At 35.2% G+C, this 25,887-nt stretch overlaps 1 protein-coding gene across 1 annotated transcript in view; it reads left to right on the top strand.

The window, feature by feature from the left end:
• LOC118199529 (phospholipid-transporting ATPase ABCA3-like) overlaps positions 1–25,887 on the top strand; it is a 384,844-nt gene that overhangs the window by 286,923 nt on the left and 72,034 nt on the right. The window contains exon 21 of the mRNA XM_085817060.1: positions 18,527–18,714. Coding sequence (XP_085673186.1) covers positions 18,527–18,714 — 188 coding nt within the window. The remainder of the gene's footprint in view (positions 1–18,526; positions 18,715–25,887) is intronic.

A 25,887-nucleotide genomic window follows, 5' to 3' on the forward strand; every position in this document is an offset into this window, starting at 1 on the left:
TTTTCTATTCTTCTCTGTAATAATATCTTTTATATATTTAGGAACGGAGAGAAAATTAGTGCTTTTGCAAGGATAAGTCGCATTATTGATTGCATCTTTCATTTTAGTGGTGAATTTATAAATTTCATCTTCGATATCACCGCAATGATTATAATTATTTCTGCAATTATAGTCTTTCATAGTATCAGAGAATTGGGTCCAATTTATCTTAGTTCTGTGTTTCTTTAACGGGGGATAAAAGCCATAAAAGTCGAAGTTCACTGGAAGATGATCAGAATTTAAGTCCGTTATTACTTCTAAGAGAGGGGTATGAGGAATATTTTTAAGAAGTACAATGTCCAAAACTTCGCCGTTTCCGTTAGCACTAAATCTTGTTGGAGAAGTGGGAGCAGCAAAATTGAGGTCGTTGCTAATTAAATAGTTATGTAAAATGTTTCCATTACTATTAGATCCTCTAGAATTCCAGGCATTATGCTTTGCGTTCAAGTCCCCTGCGATGATAGTCGGGAAGTTGGTGGAGGTTAAGATATCCAGGTCATTATTAGTCATCAGATTATTAGGAGGATTGTAAATAGAAATAAATAGGTAGGCTTCATTTAAAGCAGTATAAATGATAGCTGAAGTAAATTCGAGCAGACTATTGTGAGGAAGATCATATTCAGTATGCTTTAAGTGATTTTTAATGATAATTGCAGTACCACCCCATCTACTTCGGGTTCTGTCTTTCCTTATAATATTGTAGCCGTTTATTTTAAATTTATCGCAAGCTTTAAGGTGAGTTTCACCTATCATCATGACATCAATGTTGTACTTATCCAAGTAATCTTTAATTTCTTGATATTGTTTTATGGCACCGTTCGCATTGAAATAAGAAATTTTTAAGAAGCTATTGGTAGCTGAAATCATCGCGTTTATATTGCTATGAGGTCTAAAAGTCATAGTCTAAAGAAGTGAAATATTCAATTGCGGCCATTCCGACCTCGAGTTTACCCATGATGTTTTTAGCTTTTTTAAATTCTGTAAAGAATTCTTTCGCTTTTAGGAGTTGGGTTTTTATCCACTCAAAAAATGAAACTTCTTTAGCTTCGCTTTCTTGTTTATTTTTGTTTTCCTTTTGAGTTGTCCAGCTTGGTTGATTTTTAGTATTTTCGTTTTCCGTAGCTCCAGGGAGAGTAGGAAAATCTTCTTTATTTAATTGAAATTGTTCCTGTTCATGCTTTTTCTCGTTTTGATTGCTCTTATCGAAGACTCTTTTGGGTAGGTTATCCGGATGGTATTTACATTCCTTCGAGTTGCTTGGGTGGCAATCGCCGCACAGAACGCAGAGCGCTGGTAGTTTGTCCTTGTTCTTCTTACAGGTGTAAGTTTCGTGCGGTTCGGCGCATTTAAGACACCTAGGTTTGTAATGACGTAGATCTCGAGTGTGTCCGTATCTCTGGCACCTGTGGCATTGCACAGGGCCAGGTCTGGATTTGTAAGCACGGACTATGACGTCTAATCCACGAAGTTGCTTTATTTGGTAGATTTGTTTACCCTTTTCGTTTCTTTTGACCTCGGCTAAGAATATAGGTAGTTTAACAATTTTTCCTTCTCGGAATCTTTCGAGCTGACGTATCTTTTCTACAGGAATTCCGTGTTCAGTGAGTTCTTTGTGAATTATTTTCACGTTTGAGTTTCTAGGCAGCTTCTTAATTACTACTTTGATTGGTTTTTCGGAATTAATTTTGTATGTGTGGAATTGCACACCTCGTTTGGCCAGAAACTCCGTGATTGCGCGATAGTCATCTTTATCCCAGACTTTGATGTTGAGTGTATCTCCTGTGAGATTGCCTTTGACTTTATTTACTCCTAAATTTTCGATTTCCTCTTTTAACGTATCCCAGTTGGCTGTAAAATCTGAGAGAACAATTGGGGGAATATGTCCAGTGCTTTTTTTGGCGAGAGTAAATCCTGCGGACTCTGAGTTCGATTGCTGCTCCATGCGGTCATCGTCCTGTAGGTCATTGAACTTATTTTTCTGTACGGGTAGTTCAGCTTCCGATGAATTTGAATGCGTTCGTTTATGCGTGATGCGGGGGGTTTTAAACCCGTCGCTGTCAATAGTAATTTTCTTTTTCTTATTCTTAGATATAGTCGAACGCTCTATATTTTTTGCATCACTTTTTTGTGTTTTATTAGATGCTTTTGCCTTTAACATAGCATCGCTTTCGTTGTTATTTTCCCTAATGGAATTGTTTGTTTGATTTTTATGCATGACGGCCAGATTTAAGAATGAGTCGTAATCTTGAATGATGCGTTCAAGTTCCGCTATACATTTGAGATCATCGCTAGTTTTGTTTTCAACTGAGTTGAATTTAAGGAGATCAGCAATAGCTTGCTTTTTTAGGGTTGTGTAAGAGCTAACATTGGGTGGGAGATTAGCTCTCTCTAAGTGTATATTAATTCTACCGAATGCTTGTTCGGCGGCTGAGATTTCATTATCTAAATTTGCGGATGGCTGACACTCACTCATATTTCACCGAGGTAAAGCATAGCGAGGGAATCAAAAAGCAAAAATATCTTACCTAAATCCAGAGCAGTCCAGAGCAGCAGCTTCGGTGAAATACCGGAAGGCGTACTCCAAAGAAAAGCAATAATATCCAAATGGATGCGCAGACAATGCGTTGAAAAACAAGATCTGGACGCGATTAAAAAGGCAACAAGCTCAAAGCAAATTCCAACTCAGAAATAATTCGACTGTCATTTTGAGTGTGAATTAGCATTTTGAGGAATATTTTTGGCGATTCACTGCCGTATATATGGTTATCTTTTGAATGGGTTCATGAGTTATAATTTGTTTCTATTTCTGGTAAAAACGATGGGATACTCGAGTTTCTAAGCAAGAAGTGAAACATAATCATTTCGAAATTCATTTTTTCTAGTAAAGAGCTCTTAAACAACTTTTCGCTTTTGGGGATGTGAATTCTTTTATTAAACGGTTCTAAATTTGGCGACTTTTCAACATTTTGGCGATTTTAAGATTAGTTTCTGTTGAAACTTTTTAATTCCGAGATCTGAGAATTTTTCGACGATTTTTTTTATAAAACATCGTAACATTAATAAATTTCATTAAAATAATGGTAATATATTAAAATTATATTTAAAAAACAACATTAAAATGAAACAGTTTTATTTTTCGCTGTAATATTATTGCTGTATTATTATAAGTTTCATTTTGACAACTTATTGTACAATATTTTTAATCTGAAAAATAAACAAGTTATAATGCTATAAAGCACAATTTACGAAAGAGCTCTTAGCAAAAGCAAAATTAGCTATGTAATTAATTGAAAATGTCTTGTTTTTAATTTTTTCATAGTAAGAGTTTTTCCCATGTAATTGTCTCAGAATATTCAAAATTCTCAGAATGTGCATCAGTTTTCTCTATAAAATTATTTTATACTTTTTCCCTCCTATTGTTTCCCAAAATATTTCTGGCTTTTTGCTATTACAGAATTGGTAGGGATAATTTTCTTTAGGATTTTAGACATTGCATCTTAGAAAGTTTAGAAGGATTTGAAGGCAAGATTTATAGACTCACGATTCTTAAGATTCGAGAATACAGTGGCTCACAAAAGTGATGGGACACTTGTGGTTTACAAAAGGAAACTGTAATAAAATAAATTAAAAAAATATGTAAAAATTTTTTGTGGGTGTGTTTCATACTTAAATTTAGTAACAATTATTACATAACATACATTTTCTCAAAATATTAAAATATTAATTTAATAAAAATACAATTGTTTAGAACGAAGCAAAAAATGGCTCACATAAGTGATGGGACACCATTAGATACTACTACATACTATGCAACAAAAATCGTCTGAAGTAAGCAATAAAAATATTTTTTGGGTTTTATTTTTACTCAAAAGCAATTGGCAATAATTTATAAAATCGTCTGCAGTATTTCTCTCCAGCTTGTTTTGGAATTTTTGAGTTTTTTAGCTCTGTGCAGCCATGAATGCTAAACGAAAAGAAACTTTGCCTGAAATTCGAAAATTAGTTATTAATTTGCATATTGAACGTGGAAAATCTATTAGAGAAACTGCTGAAACAGTTAACTTGAGTCATTCAACAGTTTTCAATATCATTAAACGATATAAAAAGAATCATATGATTCAGGATAAAAGAAGACCTGGCCGACCATCAAAGCTATCCAATGGAATAAAGCGAATTATCGTTCGAAATATTTAAAAAAAAATCGAAGAATGAGTGCTCCTAAAGTTGCTGCTGATTTACAAGCATTATATGGAGTAATTATTAATCCTGAGACTATTAGAAGAGTAATTCGCTCTGCTGGATATCACGGTAGAGCAGACAGGAAAAAATTCTTCGTAAGTGAAAAGAATAGAAAACTCAGACTGGCTTTCGCAAAATCCAACATAAATAATAATTCTGATTACTGGAATGAAGTTATATTTGCTGATGAGAGTAAATTTAATATATTTGGTTCTGACGGTAAAATCTTGGTGGGGAGAAAACCCAGGGAAGAATTTCGCAAACAGAACTTGGTGCCAACAGTAAAACATGGTGGAGGAGGAGTTATGGTATGGGGGTGTATGTCGTCCGCTGGAGTTGGTAATCTTGTTTTTATTGACAGTATAAAGGATCAGTACAAGTGTATTGACTTTTAAATCAAAATTTGAAATCTTCAGCACGAAAATTGAACCTTCATAACGATTTTAAATTCTACCAGGACAATGACCCCAAGCACACTGCTTTGAACGTTAGACTCTGTCCTGAAATAATAAAAACACCACCACAATCTCCAGACTTAAATCCCATAGAGAATATTTGGCAAGAATTGGAATCAAGAATTCACAAACACACCATTTTTTCAAAACAACAATTAAAATCGGTGCTTCAAGAAGAATGGGGTAAAATCACTCCAGAAATCACAAAAAAAAAAAAAATAAATAAATAAATAAATAAATAAATAAATAAATTAGTCAAATCCATCCCAAGAAGATTAAATAATGTTTTAAAAGTAAAAGGAAATCCAACAAAATATTAAAACCTTTTAAAAAGTGAAATTTTTGGATAAATATTCGATGGAAAAGTAAGTGTCCAATCACTTATGTGAGCCATTTTTTGCTCCGTTCTAAACAATTGTATTTTTATTAAATTAATATTTTAATATTTTGAGAAAATGTATGTTATGTAATAATTGTTACTAAATTTAAGTATGAAACACACCCACAAAAATTTTTTACATGTTTTTTTAATTTATTTTACTACAGTTTCCTTTTGTAAGGCACAAGTGTCCCATCATTTTTCTGAGATACTGTATATGACAAAATGAAAAATGTCTGCATGATATCAACACGTAATGGATGTATTTTACAGAAAGTTTACAATAAATTTCTTAATTTTTGGAGAACGTCTGGAAGAACAATGAAAACATATTTGAATGTATTACTTTTGATACTAGAATCTTAACATGTTTATCTTCTCTTTATTTTCTCTACTTTTCACTACACAGAAGCATGGAAAATATCAAAAATGCTTCTGATCTTATCACATGGGCAGGCATTATAGAAAGGGATTTTTTTATTAATAAAGAAATTAAAAACTTACAATTTAAAAGATTCATCTAATATTTCTTAATGCATCATACACATAGCTGGCACTAGGCATTTTCCCACCTGATGCAATCTCTGTGGATTCTAAATTCTACTGCCTAGTGCCTTTCTAAATTCTGCTTCCAATGCTTGCTTTAAATTCTAAAAGTTTTGCCATTTATAGATTTTGTTGTTCGGTGTGTCACTAAATTCTAGAACTTCTACCACATCAGCTCTAACTGAACTTTATTAAGCCCCGTTCACAAGAGCAGATTCGACCGGTAGCGAAAACCGGTTCTTCCAACGTGTCCCGTTCACATGGGACAAGCATTAACTGCCTCGCCGAATTGGAGATAGAACTTGGTTGAATGTTTCTTACCTCTCGGGAGCAGGGCAAATGGGGAGATTTCCCGTACTATACTGCGCGGTTCACTTAATTTTAGTTACTGCTCGCTGGACTGTCAGCGAAACAATCGCGCTGATAGATGTCTGGGGATGTGATAGCATCCCCCCCCCAAATTAGATAGAACTGTACAAGATACGGAAATTATAGGCAAATACAGACAAGGTTTATCTGATGCTAGGTACTCCAAAAATATCGTTCAAATTAAAACTAAAGTTAAAACAAGTGCATATCAACGCAAAAAGGGACTCGGTACCTTTTGAATGATTTTTTTTTCTTTTAATTTAAGCATTTTCATCTACTTAATAATTGTGAATCATCCATTTAATAATTATGAATATTATTAAATGGTTTTGTGAGACAAAATAATTTTAAGCTGAAAAAAAGTTTTTGCTAGCATTTTTTTTAATTTAAATTTTTGAAGAAAAATTTTACGATTAAAATGTCTTTCTTCTCCTACAATTTTCAATGTCTCCCCCCCAGTTTTTTTATTGTATTTATTAGAGTGTTCTTAATAACTTCAAGGAATGATTTTGCAATTAATGAATTAGTTTCTGAGGAAAAAAAAATACACTTTTATCTAATATCTTTAAAACAAATATGATCTCAGTCACATTTTCATTTCAAATAATTTTTTCCGAAAGTATTTTGCAAAATCCATCCTTGTTTCTATAAAGTATATAATTTTATATAAGCAGTAAAAATAAAAAAAATTTAATCCATACCTGTATATGTTTTAGGAGTAAAAGGATTTATTGAAAAAAGGGCAAAAGTTTGCATTGCAGTTTAAAGAATTCAAACTGTCTAAATAGACATTTAATCATTTCAAATCTTTAAAATTTTATTACTGAATTTCAATATACACATATGTATATAAATCAAAACTAGTGCTATTTATTCAATTGGTAAATATAAACATAAATTACAATCCTTTTTTTAAAACCTTATGTGGCCAGAAAAATTGCAAAAACTCATGAAACACAAGCAGAATTTTTCTTTACCTGTTTTTGTTTTGCAAAACACGTTCAAAACAATTTTAATACATTTATTAATTATAATATTGTTGCATGCGTACGGGTTTGTAGTGGATTGATAGTTCGTAAATGATTGTCATTGCACTCAAATCCGATGATAGCCTAATTAAGTTTATTTTATCAACATAAACACTTCAAAGTTCTGGAATTTTCCACAGAAATACTCGTACAAGTGTTTAGCATATCACTAAGTATAATCAGTAGTTATGCTTCAATCTAAAGAACGTTGAACACAACGTAATGCAAAACGCATCTTAAGAGAAAGTTAACTCAGAAATATCTCCAATCTCACGCTGAACTAACAACTGGTAACAATAACAACTTATATAGCGTAAATAATGTCATAAAAATAGTGTGGTATAATGAGATTATTACTTTGAAACCGATGTTTCGAATTGATTGCCAAAAAGAACCAATATTTTCCATTCTGCTTCATTGCATATCTTTCAAAAAAGTACAAAATCATCCATTTAATTTCCTTTATCATTTTTTTAATGCGAAAAATTTGTTTTATAAACTGTGAAAATGTCGGAAGTTTGTAACCGATATATTTTTAGATATGAAATTTTAAAATTAATGGGCGTCAAAAAGTCTAAAAATATGAACGATTTTCAAAAATTCTCCCAAAATATTTTTAAAAAAAATTACGCTAAAAATTTCATTTAATTTTTTTTTTCTTTCTCAGTGTGTTATGGTGCAAACTATAATATTCTGAGATTCTCAGTTTATTTGTTAATATTTGCAAAAAGTCGTTTCAACTTTAAATTTGAAAAAAATCTAATCCTCTAAAAATCAAAAGCGTGACACCACATCCACAAGCAGTGTATGTACAAAGTTTGAGTTCTATATCTTATCGGGAAGCAGTTTAAAAATTCATTACCATCTTTTAACCATAGCGACAAGCACCAAGAGTGAACTAAATAACAGCTTATAAAATAATAATAATAATTAAAAAGCATATATTTTTCAGGAACCATTACGAAAGTTCAGGTATCAGTTGCGAAAGTACAGATTACAAAATTAACAACAGTAAACCACGTTAAAAATGTGTAAACAGTATTAGAAATCTGCCAATTCGGAGACGTGATTGTTCATAGAGGCTTTAGGTGTAAAGGGGAAGGAAGACGGTGGTCTTCTGAACGGGTCCTAAAGACGAAACTCTTTCATGTCTCCTTTTTCTCCCCTTGCTAACGGCAGCTGTGCGAAGGAGCGTTGCATATTGCTTCTGAATGTTCCTTTTACTAAAGAAATAAAATTAGCCACTTTTTCTGTACATTCTAATTGCATTTAGTGCTTTTTAGAATAACAGAAACTCTTAATTAAATCCAAAAATTCTAAAATGAAAAGAAAACGTGTTGAAGAAAGAAACTGAATGCATAAAGGAAATTATTCTTCAAAGATATGTGAAGTTATTATTATGTAAATTACCCAATTGTTTATGATTTCAACCTTTACTATAATTCCCATTTTCTATTTCCTCATATGATAGAGTTATTGAGCCAAATTAAATTAAAATTAAATAGTATAATCTTTGATCTCTAGTCCACATTATTAGTTTGAATTTGACTGTTCTTGTTTAATTACGTCACCATGAGCTGTAATTGATTTTGTTAGCATCAGAACATGCCTTTATGTTCTAAGCTCTATTTAAATAAGAGGCTTATTTAAACCTTTATCTGGTATTAGTTAATAACAGACAGAGCGATAATATGCTTTACGCCTGTCGGGAGTTTGGGACTATTTAACTTTTACCAGATCAATTAAACCCTCACATGTACATTGTGGAGAGGTTGACAAGTTAGGAGATAAAGACGCAGAAACTAGCGAAAGCATTGATTTGCATATTGAGACAAATCTAGAATTGTTAGAAAAGATGCTTAAAGAGAAGGAAATCGATATAAACTAGCCAAAATGTCTGGGAAGGTTCAAATTAAAATGACGGATAAGTATTTTGTTGAATGTTGTTGTTACTAAACGTAAATGTTCTGTGGCTTTTAATGCGTAATTATCTTAATATCGTTTAAGAATCTGTGTCATAAATTACGTATACTTTGAACTCAAATTTTATTAGATTTTGATTTTAATAGGGCTTTTTTAACAAATATTGTTAAAAAATAAAATTTAATAGCGGTCATGTAAATCCATAATGTCTAAGGTTATTAAATTTACCTAATTTAATTATTTATAACTAGTTGCGTACCCTTAAAAATTATCTCTACATATTAAAGCGAGTTATTGCCTTTCATTAATACTCACTGTGGTCACAAGATAAAATATAAAAATGTAAAAATTCAAGTAAAACATATTCTATGCATCTACTTAGACTTAAAATAATACAAAACACATTATTACCTCTGGTGCTTTAATGGCTTATTGGAACCTTAAAGTATATTAACTGGGTTACAACCCCTGGAACTGTACACGAAGCTACGACAATAACTACCTGACTAACTTTCAACACTTGCCAACCTTGCCTACATCAGGCCTTTCAGGTTTGTTCGAATCAGCAGGTCTCTCTCTAGATAAGCAACAGCTGTGACAACATTCAGTCTTTTGTTATGAATCATGCTGATTATGATATTATTTCTCATTTTAACCTATGCAGTTTGATATAAAATGTACCTGCTTATTTACTAAACCTCTAGACTGACCAAGTATGTGACAAAATGAGACATAAAAAAAATCAACATAAAGCTAACTTTTAGTAAAACGTAAATGTCACTTATCTACTTTCAAATATGACCAACAATTACAAGTGTAAAATATTTAATGCTACTTGATAAATTGCAAAGTTTATTTTATTCTCAAACTTATTAACAATTATGTTAATTAATTCATGTTTAGTAATAATGCATACTACTTAGGGATCTATTTTAGTTTTAGGATGTATTACAAAAGGAAAATTCAGGCATAGATAATATCTTCAATTGAATTTATTCAGTTCCCATTTGCTCATAGGTCCTTAATTTTTTTTCATTAATGGTCCTTAAAAGTCCTTAAAAGTACTTAATTTCCTTGTGCAAAAATGTGTGCGAACCCTGTGAATAGAATTACGAACGTTCACAAAATACGAAATTTACAAAAAAATATTTTTCGGGCTCGCTAAAACATTTGTAATGTCAAAGTCGCCAAATCCCGAGTGTACCGTAATACTAGGATTAAACCAAGCGTTTTTGAATGCACGGGAAAACGTAAAAACATAACAAACAGTTCATCCGAATTTTTATAGGTAATGAATTTCGTATTTTTGTTCACAGTTTCTCTAATTTTGATGTCAACATTTGTTAGTAATTTATCAAACCCATGAAATTTTGTCGTTTTCCATTAAAACTGTTAATATTTCTTTCTCCTTTTCCATTAATTTTTCCGTTCTGCTTCTGACTGTCGTGAGTTTTCCGTCATATATATTGGATAGACGTTAAAAATGCATGGATGCGCATCGTCTTTTAACACTGGGCGTTTTCTCGGAATTCTTAAAATCGCCTCATTTTTATCCGTGTATACATCTTCGCGAAAATTGTACCTTTTGCTCTGTATGCGATAAAATGTTTCATATTATGTCAGCATATTAATTCAAATAAATTCGTCCTTACTTCAAAAATAATAAATAAATAAAGTCATATATCTTAGCAGTGAAATAATTGCTAACATGTGATTTGCATTAATTTCGGAAATATAATTTTTTTTAAATATATAAAATGCATAACTACTTATTAGAACATAAAATGCATAACTACTTATTAGAACATAAAATGCACAACTAGTTATAGAACATAAAATGCAACTTCCTTTATAGATTAGTTTCATTTTTAAATATTTTGCTATAATATTTATAAAAAAATATTTTAAGTATTAATTATTTTTCAAAATTTTAAACAATAATTTAGCACGTATTTTTAGTACTAATTCAATTTAATAATTCGAGTACTTCGGTGGCTAAATTTATATTTCATTAGATGAATCTACCTTAGATTAATATATTTAGATGAAATAAAGTAATGAAACATTGCAAAATAAGTCTCATGCGGACTTCAGATTCTTGTAAGGGCAGATTTAGTCTCTTTTCATTCTAAAAGTAACGCTGATGAACTATGAAATGATACTAAAACGACCACGTCTAAAAGCGGCCAAATCATGACGTTTCAACGACGTCGACAAATTGCCAAGATGCAACGGCAAGTATTTTGCGTCTTCGCAACGTTGTAATACCGTCGTAAAAGTTACCACGACCACTTTGCAACCTCTCGGACCAGTTTGCAACGTCGTCTGCTACTTGGGGTGACTGCAGTGTTAGATAAATAACCTTACGCGTACTCGGATTCCACAGCCACACCTTGTCGTTTTTCTGGAACCGATGTTCGGTGGCTCTTGCGTTGTATGTCTTCTTTATCATGTCAGACAACATGTTGATCCGCTTCCAAGCAAACTTGTGTACTATTTCCAATCGGACCTGGTGATCTTGCACATACTCCTCAGGCAAGGAGTGTACAGCCAGAGGGCGAGCAAAAAGCATCTGGGATGGACAATAACCGGTGCTCTCGTGAACGGCACAACGATAAGCAAGCAGGAACGGAGGCAGCTTGCGATCCCAGTCTTCTTGGTTCTTGGAAACCATAAGCGAGAAGTGGTTCAGGATTGTACGGTTAAACCTCTATGCCATGCCATCAGACTGCGGATGTAACGGGGTGGTCTGCGTTTTCTTGGTTTCCAGTAAGTCGTAGAGTCTCTTGAACACAGCTGAAGTGAAGTTCCTGCCTTAGTCGGAATGAATCTGGAGAGCAGTCCCAAACTGGACAACCTGTTCTGTAACAAAACTTCAGCAGTTGTGACAGCCTCTTGGTCTGGAATTGGGTACGCTTCAGGCCAATTTGTAAAATGATCTTGATAACGAGGATGTATTTGTTGCCATCTGTGGTTCGCGGCAAAGAACCAAGTATGTGGAGGGTGGTTCGTTCGAAAGGCACGCTTACAGTGTATCGCTGCAGCCTTCCCTGGCTACATCCCTTCGGTTCTTTCTTGGCTGCGCAAGTTAAGCACCACTTCTCAACATCGATTCTCGTCGAACTGCAGAAGCTCTCTCTAACCTTGTTTAGTGCCTTCATATAGCCGAAATACCCTCCTGTTGGTCTGCTGTGTATTTCCTTCAGAACAAATGGTATTCGATTTCCAGGAAGCAGCATTTGCCTTCTCGTATTAGTTTCATTGTCGCTTTTCCACAGTCGGTATAAAACTGCGTTTCGGAAGTAGAATGAGTCCCAGAGAGCCTTTTAGCAGTGCCTGTTAGTTGTGGGACTGAAGATGGAAATGTCCTGCCATTTGGGTTTTGCAGTGGATAATTCCTTTAGGTCTATTATTGGCTTAATGTCAGGATCTGCCACTTCATCTCTAACCTTTTCATCACTCCACGGGTCTGGATCAGCTGATGTTGAAGATGTGATTTGCCGGATGCTAGGATTCGCCAACCCACACTTAGCCTCGGCTCCTGAACAATGCCTGCAGTGTGCAGAGCAACGCTTCCTAAATAAAGTATCCGCATTTCTGTGGAAGAAGCCTTTACGATGCTTTATCTCAAAGTCATATTCCGGAAGTCTTTGAATCCATCTGGCTATTTTTGAAATTCAATAGCAAGTTACGGAAGCATGATCGCTCCACAACAAGAATTTTCTGCCGTAGAGATAATGATGGAAATATTCTATGGCTTTTACGATAGCGAGCAATTCTTTACGGGTGACGCAATAATTCCTTTCCGGTTTGGATAAGCACTTACTCCAATAGGCTGTTACTCGCTCTTGACCATCAGTTATTTGGGAAAGAACAGATCTCACGCATTCGTTGTTCCCATCTGTGTCTAATATAAATTGTTTATCGGTCTGGGGATAAGCGAGCACAGGCTGAGATGTTAATGCTGCCTTCAACTGATTAAAGAATTTTTCGCACTGCTTTAGCCCACATGAATTTTTATTTACTCTCTGTTAATTTATGCAGGGACCTTGCGATGTTGGAGAACTCCTTTACGAGTCTTCTGTAATACGTGCAGAATCCCAGGAAGCTTCGTAGTTGCTGAATATCCACAAGGCGTTCCCAGTCCTTAACTGCCGATATTTTTTTTTTTTATCTGTTATTTGGTAAGCTGAAGGAATGCTGTTTTTCATTCCAAAATCAGCTACATCTTCCTTTACAGAGTGTATCTCGTTATGTTTAAAGTCCAGCGTAAAGTCGTATTTCCGTAAAACGTACAGTCCGAGTATTAATTCGCGGACTATGTTAGCGATAGAAGCTTAGTGTTGGTGTGTCTCAATTCCGAGTCTCTCATATCGATTATCATCTTACAAGGATGCTTATTCACGTGTCCTTCGTTCGAACAGTCCGTTATTTGGCCGCTCACTGAAAAGATCTGGACAACTGTCAAAGTGGCTGCGTCTCTGCTTAGCAATCTCCTCCCCGTGAAATCGCCGCATTTTAGTCTCCTCTGGTTTGGTTTCACGGGAGCTCTCTCCCGGAGTTAGTTTACGTAACAGCTCCTGCGAATATATCCTTCCAATCCGCAATTCCAGCACTTGATTTTTTTTTTTTTTTTTTTGCAGTATTCTTAACGGTTTCCGAATCTCTCTCTCTGTCTTCTCTCAATTTTACGACGTCCAAATTTGGGTCTTCTATTTGAGCTGCTCTAATAGTATGGCGATCTTTTCGAGTCGCGTGTTGAGCTGACTGAAATTCATGGCGTAGACCAAGGTGAGTTTCTAGGTCTTTTATATCCGCGAATATGACAGCCTTCTGAATTTTCGGATCCTTGACTGCATCGAAGAAATGCATCAAGGCCATGTTTCCCTCAAGATCAAATGGACCGTCCGGATACCAATATGCTTGATGCGCCAACCTCTCAGTGTCTGTCACCAGTTCATGAAGGCTTTCCGTGATTTTCTGCTAAAGAGGTTTCAACTGCAGACGTCTACAGTCCTTTACGCATTTTCCCCTGAATTTCAGTTCCAGCGCATTCGAGAGGAAGTTGAAGTTTGGAATCTGATGTTCTGAGAGAACTCCTAAGATGTCTGCAGCATCGCCTCAGAGTAATGTAGAAAGGTCTTCATTTGGGAGTCCCACTTGTCCACAAAACTGGGTCTTATATGCACTGCATGATGATTTTTCATTGTATGTGCTTAGGTTTGATTACTTTATGAGAAGAACCTTAAAATCTTCAGGTTCATTCTTCGTCTCAGTACGGTTTCTTTTAAAATGTGTACTACTTTCTGAAACGTTCTCAATACTTCTTCCAATCTTTCATCGACATCTGCTATTTTGGCTCCAGTTTTCTCTAACTTTTCTTTCACTTTCTCTTTTATGTCTTCTAATTTATCTTCGGTTTCTTCTCTAAGCTCCAAAATGTCGCTTCTAATCTTGTTTTTCTCTTCTTCCATCTGTTGGAATTGTTCTTGCAGTTTTTCTTCTCCAGCTTTTACAGCTGCTAACAAGGCCATCAAAGGCTTCATTTCCTGTGCTATGGCATTCTCCTGCAGGCGAGACACTGGCAGTAAAGGGAAAAACCCACTTCTGACACTAATTGTTGCGTTCTGCGGTTTCGTAGATTTGGAGCAATTAATGATAACACTTGATGAAGAAACAAAGCATAATTTATTCGTCAATAAGCACTATTACATAAGACTGTTCCAAAGACACGTCGAACACGTTTGTACTCGTCAAAAATCTAAGACAAACACGTTGAAACAATCAGTTGCACACCCTTCAGGCTATAACAGTGAAGACAGCTTAACGGTAAAGCACTAAAGTACAGCTCCTAACTCGGCCGGTCGCTCCCAAGCTAATCTCTGAAAACCACTAGGAATGCGTTCTAGAATGTTCTCACTCAGTCTATTCCATATTGTAAATTTTGTCGCCAAGTGGAAAATTTCGCGAAATATATCTGGCAAACCTGCCTTTCTCTGCAACTTTCTGACATTCCTAAGCCCATCGATTTCAACTCGCTTTGCGGTGTAGCTATTTCACCGCGCATCCGCTGGGCATTTCGCAACTATCTAAAGCAGACAAATAGAATGTGAGAGAGAAAAAAAAATTCCCTTGATATAAAGGATTAGCTAAGAACAAGTAGCAAGTGACAATTTTCGTCCCCCGTTTTTGGTTACATCGTTCCATAAAGTCTGCAAGGTGCTGTTTGCCATGAGAAGACACTAGCATTGCAACAGAAAATTTACCTCTGTCCAACTGTTTATTTCCCAGGGAAAGAGAAGCGTGCGTGCAAAAATTCAAATCAGTTTTTAATGTAATTTTATTATTAAAATAAAACTTTCAAGAACAAAAGAATTTTCTGCTAAAATTATGGTTCAGTTACATAAAAGTAAACTTGAAGCGCTCTTATTTAGGGCTGAGATGTGCTGTGGTTAGAATTACAATTTATCTCACAAATTGAGAAGTACCGTTGAGTTCCTGGGGAGGGCTACAGGGCAAAGCTTTAACATGAGATAAAAATCATGAAATTTTCATACAGCCAACCTTTTCAGTCATTAACAACATTACTAAAATATGAATATGAAACATTACCAGGAACATATTCAGTAGCTTAAATGTAGATCATTCAGAGGATTAAATGCGCATCTGCGAGCATGTTTTAAGATTTTTGGGTCTGTTATCTTATTGAATAACCTGAAATAATAAGGCTGAGGAAAACGAATAGCGTTCATTATTTTTCTCTGTATTTGCCTTTCTAGCTTCTCAATGGCTCTTAAATTTTAAAAGGTGACATAGCCATGATAGTGATTTGGATTATTTGCTGTTTTGCCTTTTTTCTGGGGAAAGGGCTACTTTGAAAGTAGCCTATTTAAAATTGATTAAATTATTATACACGTATTGTAGTTTAAAAAATTAAATTACTGATTGACAAAAAATGCTGTTGCAGAATTTCTCTTTCAAAATGCAGTTATAGTTCGAAAATAAAATTGTTTGTTTCAATCATTTTGCATTTAAGAGGTCAAAGGGCTGCATGTGGCTTGCGAGCTGTAGTTTGGCTATGCATATTATAGAAAAAAATTAAGCCCCGATTTATGCAAGGGCAAACGGAGTATGTGTCCATGTCTTCCACTTCCAAGGCGGAGCTACATAACATCCAAAGTATGGAAATTTTGAATATATATATATTCAAAATTATAAATTTATGTATATATATATATATATATATTTCTTTAGTGTATATATATATATATATATATATATATATACTAAAGAAATATTGATTATATTATCTCCTAATATAAATTTAGTAGAAGTATCTAAAAAGAGCGAACCCATATGTAAGAAGTTTAATTCCGAAAATTGTGTTTTAAAGTAACTTGAATGTAAATTATTAAAAATGTTTTACGGGGACTTGAATATATATATATATATATATATATATATATATATTGTTGCGTTTTTCTTTCTTCTGACACCAGTTGTTACGTTATTTTCTTTCTTCACGTTCGTACGGGGTTCGTAGATTTGGAGTGAATAACGACGACACTGGATGAAGTATCGAAACACACTTTGTTTCTCAATATTAATCAGGACAGCTCCAAAACACTTTTACAGACGTCGAAGATCTACTATAAACACGCTGGAACAATCAGCGACACAGTCTTCACACAGCTCCTGACTCTCGGTTCAGTCGTTTCCGGAGCTCAACACGCTCTCTCGACGATGCGCTAACCGCGATACTCTACGAGACTCTTTCGGTGCAATCGACGACCCACTCGGCACTCGCTAGCCGGCTGTCAACGATATCGCTTCCGCAGGGATTGACTCGCTAGACGAGACACACTCACTCGATGAGAGACGTACACTAACTGACTGCGGACCAGCAGGGTTTATATAGCTTTCGGCTTGAGTTCGAGAACATTCTGGGCTAAACCGGTAAGAATTCGTTCCAGAAGGTTCTCCATCCGTCCATGGGATATCGCCGATTTTGTCGCCAAATGTGGCACCCATGCCTTCCCTTGCCATTTTATGGCAACCCTAAAACTGCTTTGCGGGGAAGCCATCTTACCACGCCTGTACATTTCATAACAATATATTACTATTCCAGTTTTTGAAATATCAAATTAGAAACAAAAACAAAAAATAAATTTCATGCTTTTTTTTTTTTTTTTTTTTAAGTTTTTTTTTAAAAATAAGGCCCCCGTAATGTTACCTGGTGTTCTCATTTTCGAATATCATTCAGCAAAACTTCCATTTGTAAACTAGCATAAACACTCACAGCCATTTTTTATATTATGCGCCCATTGCATTTGAAGTAATGATGTCGCATGAAGATCTGTTGATTATTGTAGATATGCTAACGTACTTGATTGATGAATTGCTAAACAATTTAATTCTGTAATTTCTGTCTTATCTCTGATATTTAATTAAAGCTTATAACAAAAACTAGAAATCCCGGCGGTCATACGAAATGACCGCTGTTCTAGATATTATAAATTGTAATCAAAACGATTTGCGTGCAGTTGTAAACCATTTCAAAAACAGATGATTGCTAATGCAAACAAATGTTCACGTTCCCCCTTACACGTTCAATTTGCGTTCAGCTGAAAATTCAGTTTAAAATACAATGTCGGGATAAAATCGGGCAAAATTTTAAACTCTTTACGCGAAAGGATATTTAGCATAGGAGTTTGGGTAAACCTACCTGATGAGAAGTACTACGCACAACTCGTTAGTTGGTTTCGCCTCGTTTAATTTATCACCGTTTGCAAGTTTCTAGGTAATTCATACGTAAATATAGTTAAATACATAATAAGCAACAATTTTATGAATTAAAAATATTTAAATGTTCTTAAATAATAAATACCATGATAATTTAATTAACACTATGATAACTAACTGCATGTATGGTATCAGTGTATATGGACTATTTGAATGCCGTGGCAACTTCACCCCATTGGCTAGTACAGTTACGCAAGCAACCAATAAACTATCGGCGACAAACAGACACTTAAGCCGCATATAATAAAGATGAATAAGATTTCTTTAGGTTATTTTTTAATTCCATTTTTTTAAACAGAAAAAACAAGACTGTAGTTTAAAATATATTAGTTTATATTTTATGCAATTCATAAAAAATAATAAAAGGATTAGTTATTCCACAAAATACATTACATTATTTACAACAGCGATACATTAGAAAGATTTAAAGGAGGAGGTGCATCCAGTTTTGTTGATTGGACGCCGGAAAAAAAACAAACCATAAACACGCCGAAATCAAGCTGCTCTTTCTTTAATTTCATAAGTTATAATATTTTTAAGAAATGTATAAAAGTTTCTATTGTATTAAATGTCCATTGAACATTTGTTTTTCACACCAGGTGCGAGTTGAGATTTCGCAGTTTCAAAGGTAGCTCATTTCACGCTCTTTCCAAATTGTAAATAATTAATATTTTACTTACAGTTATTATTTTAGTAATATATTCAAATACATTTTAATCGATTTTTTTTAATTTTTGCTAATATAGGTAAAACAAAAATTTGGAATTTGCCCCAGTCTAGATGCTTTGCATAAATATATGACAGGAAAAGAAACGCTTTCATTATATGCAAATTTAAGAGGGATACCTACAGATATCATTCCAAAAAGTATTGATGGTTTAAGTTTTATTTTATCTATGGATGACTACATGGAAAAACCTGTTAGAGAATACAGGTGAGAATATGCAATCGATTACTGCTTATTACTAAGAAATTTTTCATGAATTACTCTTGTAAAATCATGTTTTCTTCCTTCCTTCTCCTTATTTGTAGCAGATCTAATGTTATTAAAAAGGAAATCCAAGAAGGCTAACTCGTGCTAAGCCTTCTTGGATAACAGATGCGACTGCCGATAATTACTTGTCTTATGCCTATAATTGCTGGTTTGGTGAACTATATGCCTTTATTGCTTTTACAATGATAATCTTAAACCATTTTTCGTAAGTATTTTTATTGACTTACAAATTATTTTAGCTATTTTTTTGCATTGCTTTTTTTGCTTAGGTTTTTGGTCGTGATATCCCGTATAGTTACCTCCAAGCTTTCGCTTCAGGTGACTGTCAGGGGCCTTACGGGATATTCGCCTGCACATCTGTCTGCCGGAACGCCGTCGAGCGAGCCCGGTCCCAGGGTGCAGGACTCCATTTATTTGGGGTCGCTGAATTTTTTTTTTTTTTGGGGGGGGGATCGTTTTTGCGAACATGGACGTGGTTCTAGGAGCGGTAAAATTTCAGATCCAGAACTTAGAAAGGAATGAAGGACAAAAAATGGAAGCTTTACAGATACTGAAGACAAGCTATTTAACTTTCTTTTAAATATGCAGGAAATGCTACAATCGGTACACGAACAATTAACTAAGGATAAAAGGACTGAAATTTCACACAAATCAGGCTCAGTGAAACAGTCTAATGATAAATCCATACCGATTGAGGATAACGAACGTCGACGCAGTCCCATCAAATTACATGAATTTTCAGCCAGCGAAACGAGTAAAGAAATACCACTTGATCAGACTACGAGTTCTGAAGACGAAACTGCCCTTAGGAGAAAAGGAGACCAGACCATCAGAGCTAAAAGTAAACAGACGCGTTATAAGAAAATAAAATTTAGCAACCAAACACAAATAATGCCAGCCAAATTACCCAATAGTGAAAATACTGAAAAATGACTCAGTTAGCCGAGCAAATTGATAGCACGCATATTGTGTGTGTGTGTGTGATTATGGCAAAGCCTCGAGGGCTATCTGCCTAAGACGAGGGATGCCTTCGTGAAGGACTTTCTAAGGGAAACTGGCTCGTATACACGTTACACATGGGGAAAACCACGAAAACGCCCATGCAGCCAGCCCGTTCGCGGGATTCGAACCTCGGACCGAACTACCAGTGTTCAGCGACTTTACCGCTCGGCCGCTGGTGGGCGCACGCATATTGATAATCACGCCACGGACATGAATAATCAGGATAACGTTAGTAATTACATAAATACCAATATTAATCAGGCTATCATAGACAATGCAAGAAAATCTAAGATCCCGCCAGTGGCGCTCAGAGAGAGCAAAATTTACTGGGAAGCTATCAAAAAACACTTTCATCAAAAGAAACTTAAATTCATAGGTCAACGTCTTGAATTCATAGGTCAATAGTTCTTGAAGGATCTGTTTTGCTTTTTTGTTGTCGGGTCTTAAGCTGTAGCCGATGATAATCCTGAAAAAAGTTTCTTCAAACCCCAGTTCTAAAGCATTAACTAAGGCATCAACATCTGAACGCTTTTTGGCTGAAAGCATCTGTCAGATATCAGCAGCCTTTCCTTGTAAAGAAACAGCCAAATGTAAGGCTTTGCGAGCCTGAGAAATCATTTCAAAATGATTTTTGTTCCCCAGTGGTTTCCCTTCACATGTCAAGAGCTTACAGAATTAGATTATTGTACTGCATAGCAATATGAGCTGGGGCATCCATCAGTCACGGAAGGCTGTATCGGACATTAATTACCATGAAAACAGTTTCAGAAATTTTTTTTCTAATCTATAAATTTTCTAAGACTCTTGTCCGCTGCAGAGGTCTGTGTACTGACGTTGACAATTTATTCGTTTACATTCTGTAATTATTATAATTTTTTTTTGTTCCTGTAGCAGTTATTTTCTCATTTATAGCACTCACAATTTTCTCTTTTTATAACAGCAAAACTCTCTTAATTTCATCTGCTCTCTTTCTCAGCTCAGCAGGATTTCTGTCGGAATTCTTCCTCTTTACAGTATTCGCAGTTGCATCTTTCCTGATTTCAGCGACATTTGCTTCAACTGCGCTTTTCATTTCCATCGAACTTGCAGCATCGGGGTTTAACGAAAGTTTCACATCACCGCAAATATCATCTGCGCAAACAAACCATTGGCGTATTTAATCATATTTTGTAAAAAGATTTTTGGTATTTGAAAGAAAGAGACTTGCTTTAGAACACTGTCTTGTGAAATTTGTAAAAAAATATCGTTATCATTAAGTACAAGGTGTCACGCTACAAGATTAGAACCATCATTTACCTCCAGTTCTGTTGCAAAAAAATCAGTTACAGAATGTCATCAAATCATCAGCTTCAGATACTAATGCTGTATGATATGACACTATGAAGGTTTGGTACCTAAAGTTCAAAAACAAGGACTGTGACATTCAAGAAGCAGAGCGCTCTGGCCGAGCTATTGATATTGAAAAGGGTCGCCTTCTTGTGGAAAAAGATCAGTGTGCAACCACTTGAGAGCGTTAGACGTTTGTGCCATTAATCGCGTTAAGCATAGCATAAACTTGACGTACAAGTTCAATCTCTGGGCTCCACATGAGCTGACCCAAGCAGATAAGGACAGACGTGATCGGGCCCGCACTAATCTGCTCGAATATGAACGCAAGGACAAAATTATTCACCGGATCATCACTTGTGATGTAAAGTAGATTTACTTCAACAACACCGGTCCTAAAGGGGTTGGTCTGCACCCAGTGAGACCGTCGGCAGCGTCTCGGCAGCGGCAGCAAAAAGAACAATTTGACTAACAAAAAGATCATGCTTTGTATCTAGTGGAATTGCCGTGGTACCCACAAAGAGGATCTGGAAAAAAGTAAAAGCCTCGACAGTAAGGTATACAGCGATATGTTAATCCACGTTGACGTTGCTATCAAGGAAAAAGTTTGAACTGAGTTCTCGCTCAAAAAGGTAAAGTTACATCAAGATAATGCAAGACCACATGTGTCTGCATTCACCAACTGGACTGTACGGTTTCAAATGAGATCTTTTGTCATATAACATCGCTCCTTCGGACTTCTAGCTTTTTACACACCTGCATCTACATTAACGTCTTAAATTACCGATATGACGTTCAGAGAGAACTCTGAAACATAATTTTGCTAATTCTCTTTTAATCTCAGTGTGTCAGATTTGAATCAGAACTGCCTCACCATCCCTCTTGGAGCCATATTTGTTTGGTGTGCACTGGCTTCTGGAAGCTCCTAGAGTTTCGGAAATACGTTTTCCCGAAACTTTCAAATGGTCACCAAATTTTGATGTGATTTTGATCATATGTGAAATGGCCAAATATTGATATCAGGCGCATTTTCAGTCATATCTGGCAGTCTAATTGAACTATTTAAATATTGTTGCATTCAAAGTTGAAAGATCTGCAATTCTATACAAAAAAAACAAAAAAAACAAAAATACTTGTGTATAAAACATGGGCACAGGTTCAGTAAGCATAAAATAAAACCTAAAACTGTTGGTTATATTATCTGCAATCTGAATTTAATGTTCTTAAACCCTACTTAGATCGACAGTTGTCCCATTTATGAAATCAGAACCTAAGAGTCTAAGCAGGTTTAAATAACCTTTCTGTTAAAATAATAATGAGCTTAATAATTACACAATTTGCACAAATAAATTTAAACTCCATCATTTATGGGTATCAGATAACAGAAAGTTCAATTCTCAAATTAAAGTTATTTATAACAAGACACTACAATAATTAGACTCAATTAAGAGCTTGCTCAAATTTTACGCACTTGATTTACACTCATGTCCATAAATTAAGGATAATTCGGAGTCACGCGGAAATCGAACTCTAAAATAAATATATCACCTGTAAAATCACTACACACATCTTCAAGAATATGCAAATTTCAGGAAGTAACCAGATGACACCGATGTTACGTCACAATGAGGAGAGTGTAAGAGAGTGATATATAAGGAATACAGGCAAAGAAGTAAAATTGTTCGCAGGCGCTTTATAAGCATTTCAGTGCAATAACCGAATAGTTATGACGCAAAGGACGCATTTGGATGACTTTTTACGTGGTAGAATTATCGGCCGTCTGGAATGTGGGCGTTCCCAACTGGAAGTATCAGACGAACTTGGAATTGCCCAGAGTGTCATCTCCAGGCTTCGGCAACGATTCCAAGATGATGGTAATGTGAGTAGATGTTACAGCACAGGTCGGCCCAGAGTTACAACGCCGAATGAGGACCGGTATTTGGCAGTTACTGCCAAAAGAAAAGGCGGAGCACAGCCTCAGACCTGTCTCGTCAGCTCTCTTCAGCCACTGGTACGACAATTTCAAGGCAGACCGTGTGCAGACGCTTAGGGCAGATTGGTCTATATGCTCGTAGACCTGTCAGATGCGTTCCACTTACTGCAACTCACTGTCGCCTGATGTTAGCCTGGAGTAGAGAGCATTCATTGTGGACACCGCAACAGTGGGCTTGTGTGATGTTTTCCGACGAGTCCAGGTTTAGCTTGAAGTCTGATTCTCGCCGGAATTTCATATGGAGAGCTCCAGGTACCCGTTCCCACCAAGAAAACATCATTGAACGACACCTTTACGGTGGTGCAGGAGTGCTCGTTTGGGGTGGAATTATTCTGGGTTCCAGAACTGACCTGTATATTCAAACTGGAACCATAACAAGCCAAATTTATCGGGACGTCTTTCTGGAACAACATGTAGGTTTGTTTCGGGGCGCCATGGACGCACAATTTGTGTTTATGGATGACAACGCCCGTTCTCACCGTGCAAACATCGTAAGCGAATGCCTCCAATCGGAGGATATCACCCGTATGGACTGGCTAGCATTCTCAGCGGACTTGTATCCAGTAGAGCACGTGTGGGACATGCTTGGCCGACGATTTGCAGCCCGTCAAATCTCCTCCTACATGTCTACCGGAACTTCGGAGAGCATTGCTTTTTGAGTGGTGTAATATCCCCAAGATCAGATCGATAATTTGATACTCAGCATGCCTAGGCGTTGTACGGACTGCATTGCATCGTCTGGGAGACATACAATGCATTAACAATCATACTAACCATGTAATATTGGTTTTTTGTAAATAGGTTTTTTTTTTTTTTTTTTTTTTTTTTTTTTTTTTTTTTTTTTTGTAATTTACTCCATGGAGAAAAAATCGCTAATTTTTTTAATAATATCAAACATATAGCATCTTTTTTTTCTCTTTACCTTTTGTTTAATAAATAAGCTTTACAAATAAGTCAAATTTGTTTTGCTTCTAACTCTTCCTTTACCTAATTTTGCATTATCCTTACTTTATGGACATGAGTGTAATTTCGGCCAACAGAATGGCTAATGCCGGATAACTAATGTTGTACAGCCGGGCGAAAAAACAACAGTACTGAGGCTCACTACGAAACGCTCTATATCTCTAAAAAAAAACTCCAACTTAAATATGCTTAACTCATTTGCATCCTGGTGAACTAACGAAGAGGAAAGTGATAAAATGAAAATTAATTAATTAACATGCCGTACAGTAAACACTAGAGTTGTCCTCATCAGAATTTAAACTATTCGAAAACAAAGCCTTGGCCTTGAAAAAGAAAGTTTAACACGTTGAGCCTGGCACCGGTCCCTGGGGACCGGCAGTGAACTTTCCATGTGGCCGGCGTCGATCCCTAGGTACCAGCAGTGAACTTTCCGTGTGACCGGCATTGGAATTTTCATTTGGCTGGCGTCGGTCCGCTGGACCGACAGTATTAAAGTTAAAAAATAAATATAGGCTCAAATATGATCAAATGTAGTTTTAATGAAATTGATTGATACATTCTATACAAAAATATGGCTTAGCTTTACACATATTACACTACATAACAACTTTGTTGGTAACATTTTGTTATGAATCTGGATTAAGCCGATTTTGTTACCAAGACAATCAATCGGCTGAACGGAAAGGACAGCAAATTCGGCGCCGGGCTCAACGTGTTAATTCTGAAATTAAACTTTTGATTCATGCGTTAACAAAATTATAATCTTAAATTACTTATAATCTATGCATTACATGACTATTTATGTATTACATAAACATAAGATTCTCCATAGAAAATTGATCAGACATTTTCTCTTGGTTGTCAGTTCCTTCAAGATTCCTGGAAGGAAAAAATGTTTAGCAGAATGTACAACAAAGTATTTTACAAAAAGTACCTAAGTACAAGAATAATCTTTTATATTCACTTTTTGTCAACTGTTAGTGATAACTTTGTATCATTGATTGCGCCATTAGAGCAATTTCTGCTTCCTGTCCCAATTCCTACATGGTTAGGCCACTTGGTGACATCAAACCTTAACGACGCGCGTATTTCAACATCTGTGCCTAATGTTCTGCACTTCATGTAAACGTTAACAATGTTTATTGGAAGGTTAAAGAAATATATAAAACTCCTTTACTTCGTTGAGTTTTAGACAAAAGTAACTTTATGAAATAAAACTTTAGACAGTGGCTCTTCATCAATACATGAATGACTAATTGAAGTAATTATAGTTAGCTTTAAGGTAAAAAATATGCACATAAAGCAGAAATTGTTCTAAAACACTTTTTCCTATTGTTTATTAATTTTTTAATGACTGCTTCCTTTTTTCAAATGTGATATTTAGTTTAGTAATCCTATAAATCCTTCATACACTTAAAAAAAATACTTTTTTACATTAATTAAAGCAATTATGTTAAGGGAAGTTAATACATCATTAAAAAAATTTTATGGTGTTTTATCCCAAGAAAAATTCACTCTCTAAAATCGAAATATGCAACTAGGAATTTTTAATTATCATTCAATAAAATCATAAAGTAAATTAGATATATATAAGATCCTTTTCTGGGATATCATATTCTTATGTTCCAAGGCAATCTGCAATAATCTGATTAAAATTAGTGTTCTGCTTTTGGATAAACGTTTCAAAGAGGGCATCGAACTAATAAAGCGTCATGCGAAAGTAATTAAAAGAAATTTCGATGTCTTTCAAGAGCATTTCTTCAATTAAATTTTTTGTTTCTCCTTACTGCCATCACCTCTCACATATTAATATAAACCACTGCTTTCTG

This window comes from Stegodyphus dumicola, chromosome 5 (assembly GCF_044657685.1).
Source record: "Stegodyphus dumicola isolate Sdum_Otavi_A_Nest chromosome 5, ASM4465768v1".
NCBI classification, from domain to species: Eukaryota; Metazoa; Arthropoda; class Arachnida; order Araneae; family Eresidae; genus Stegodyphus; species Stegodyphus dumicola.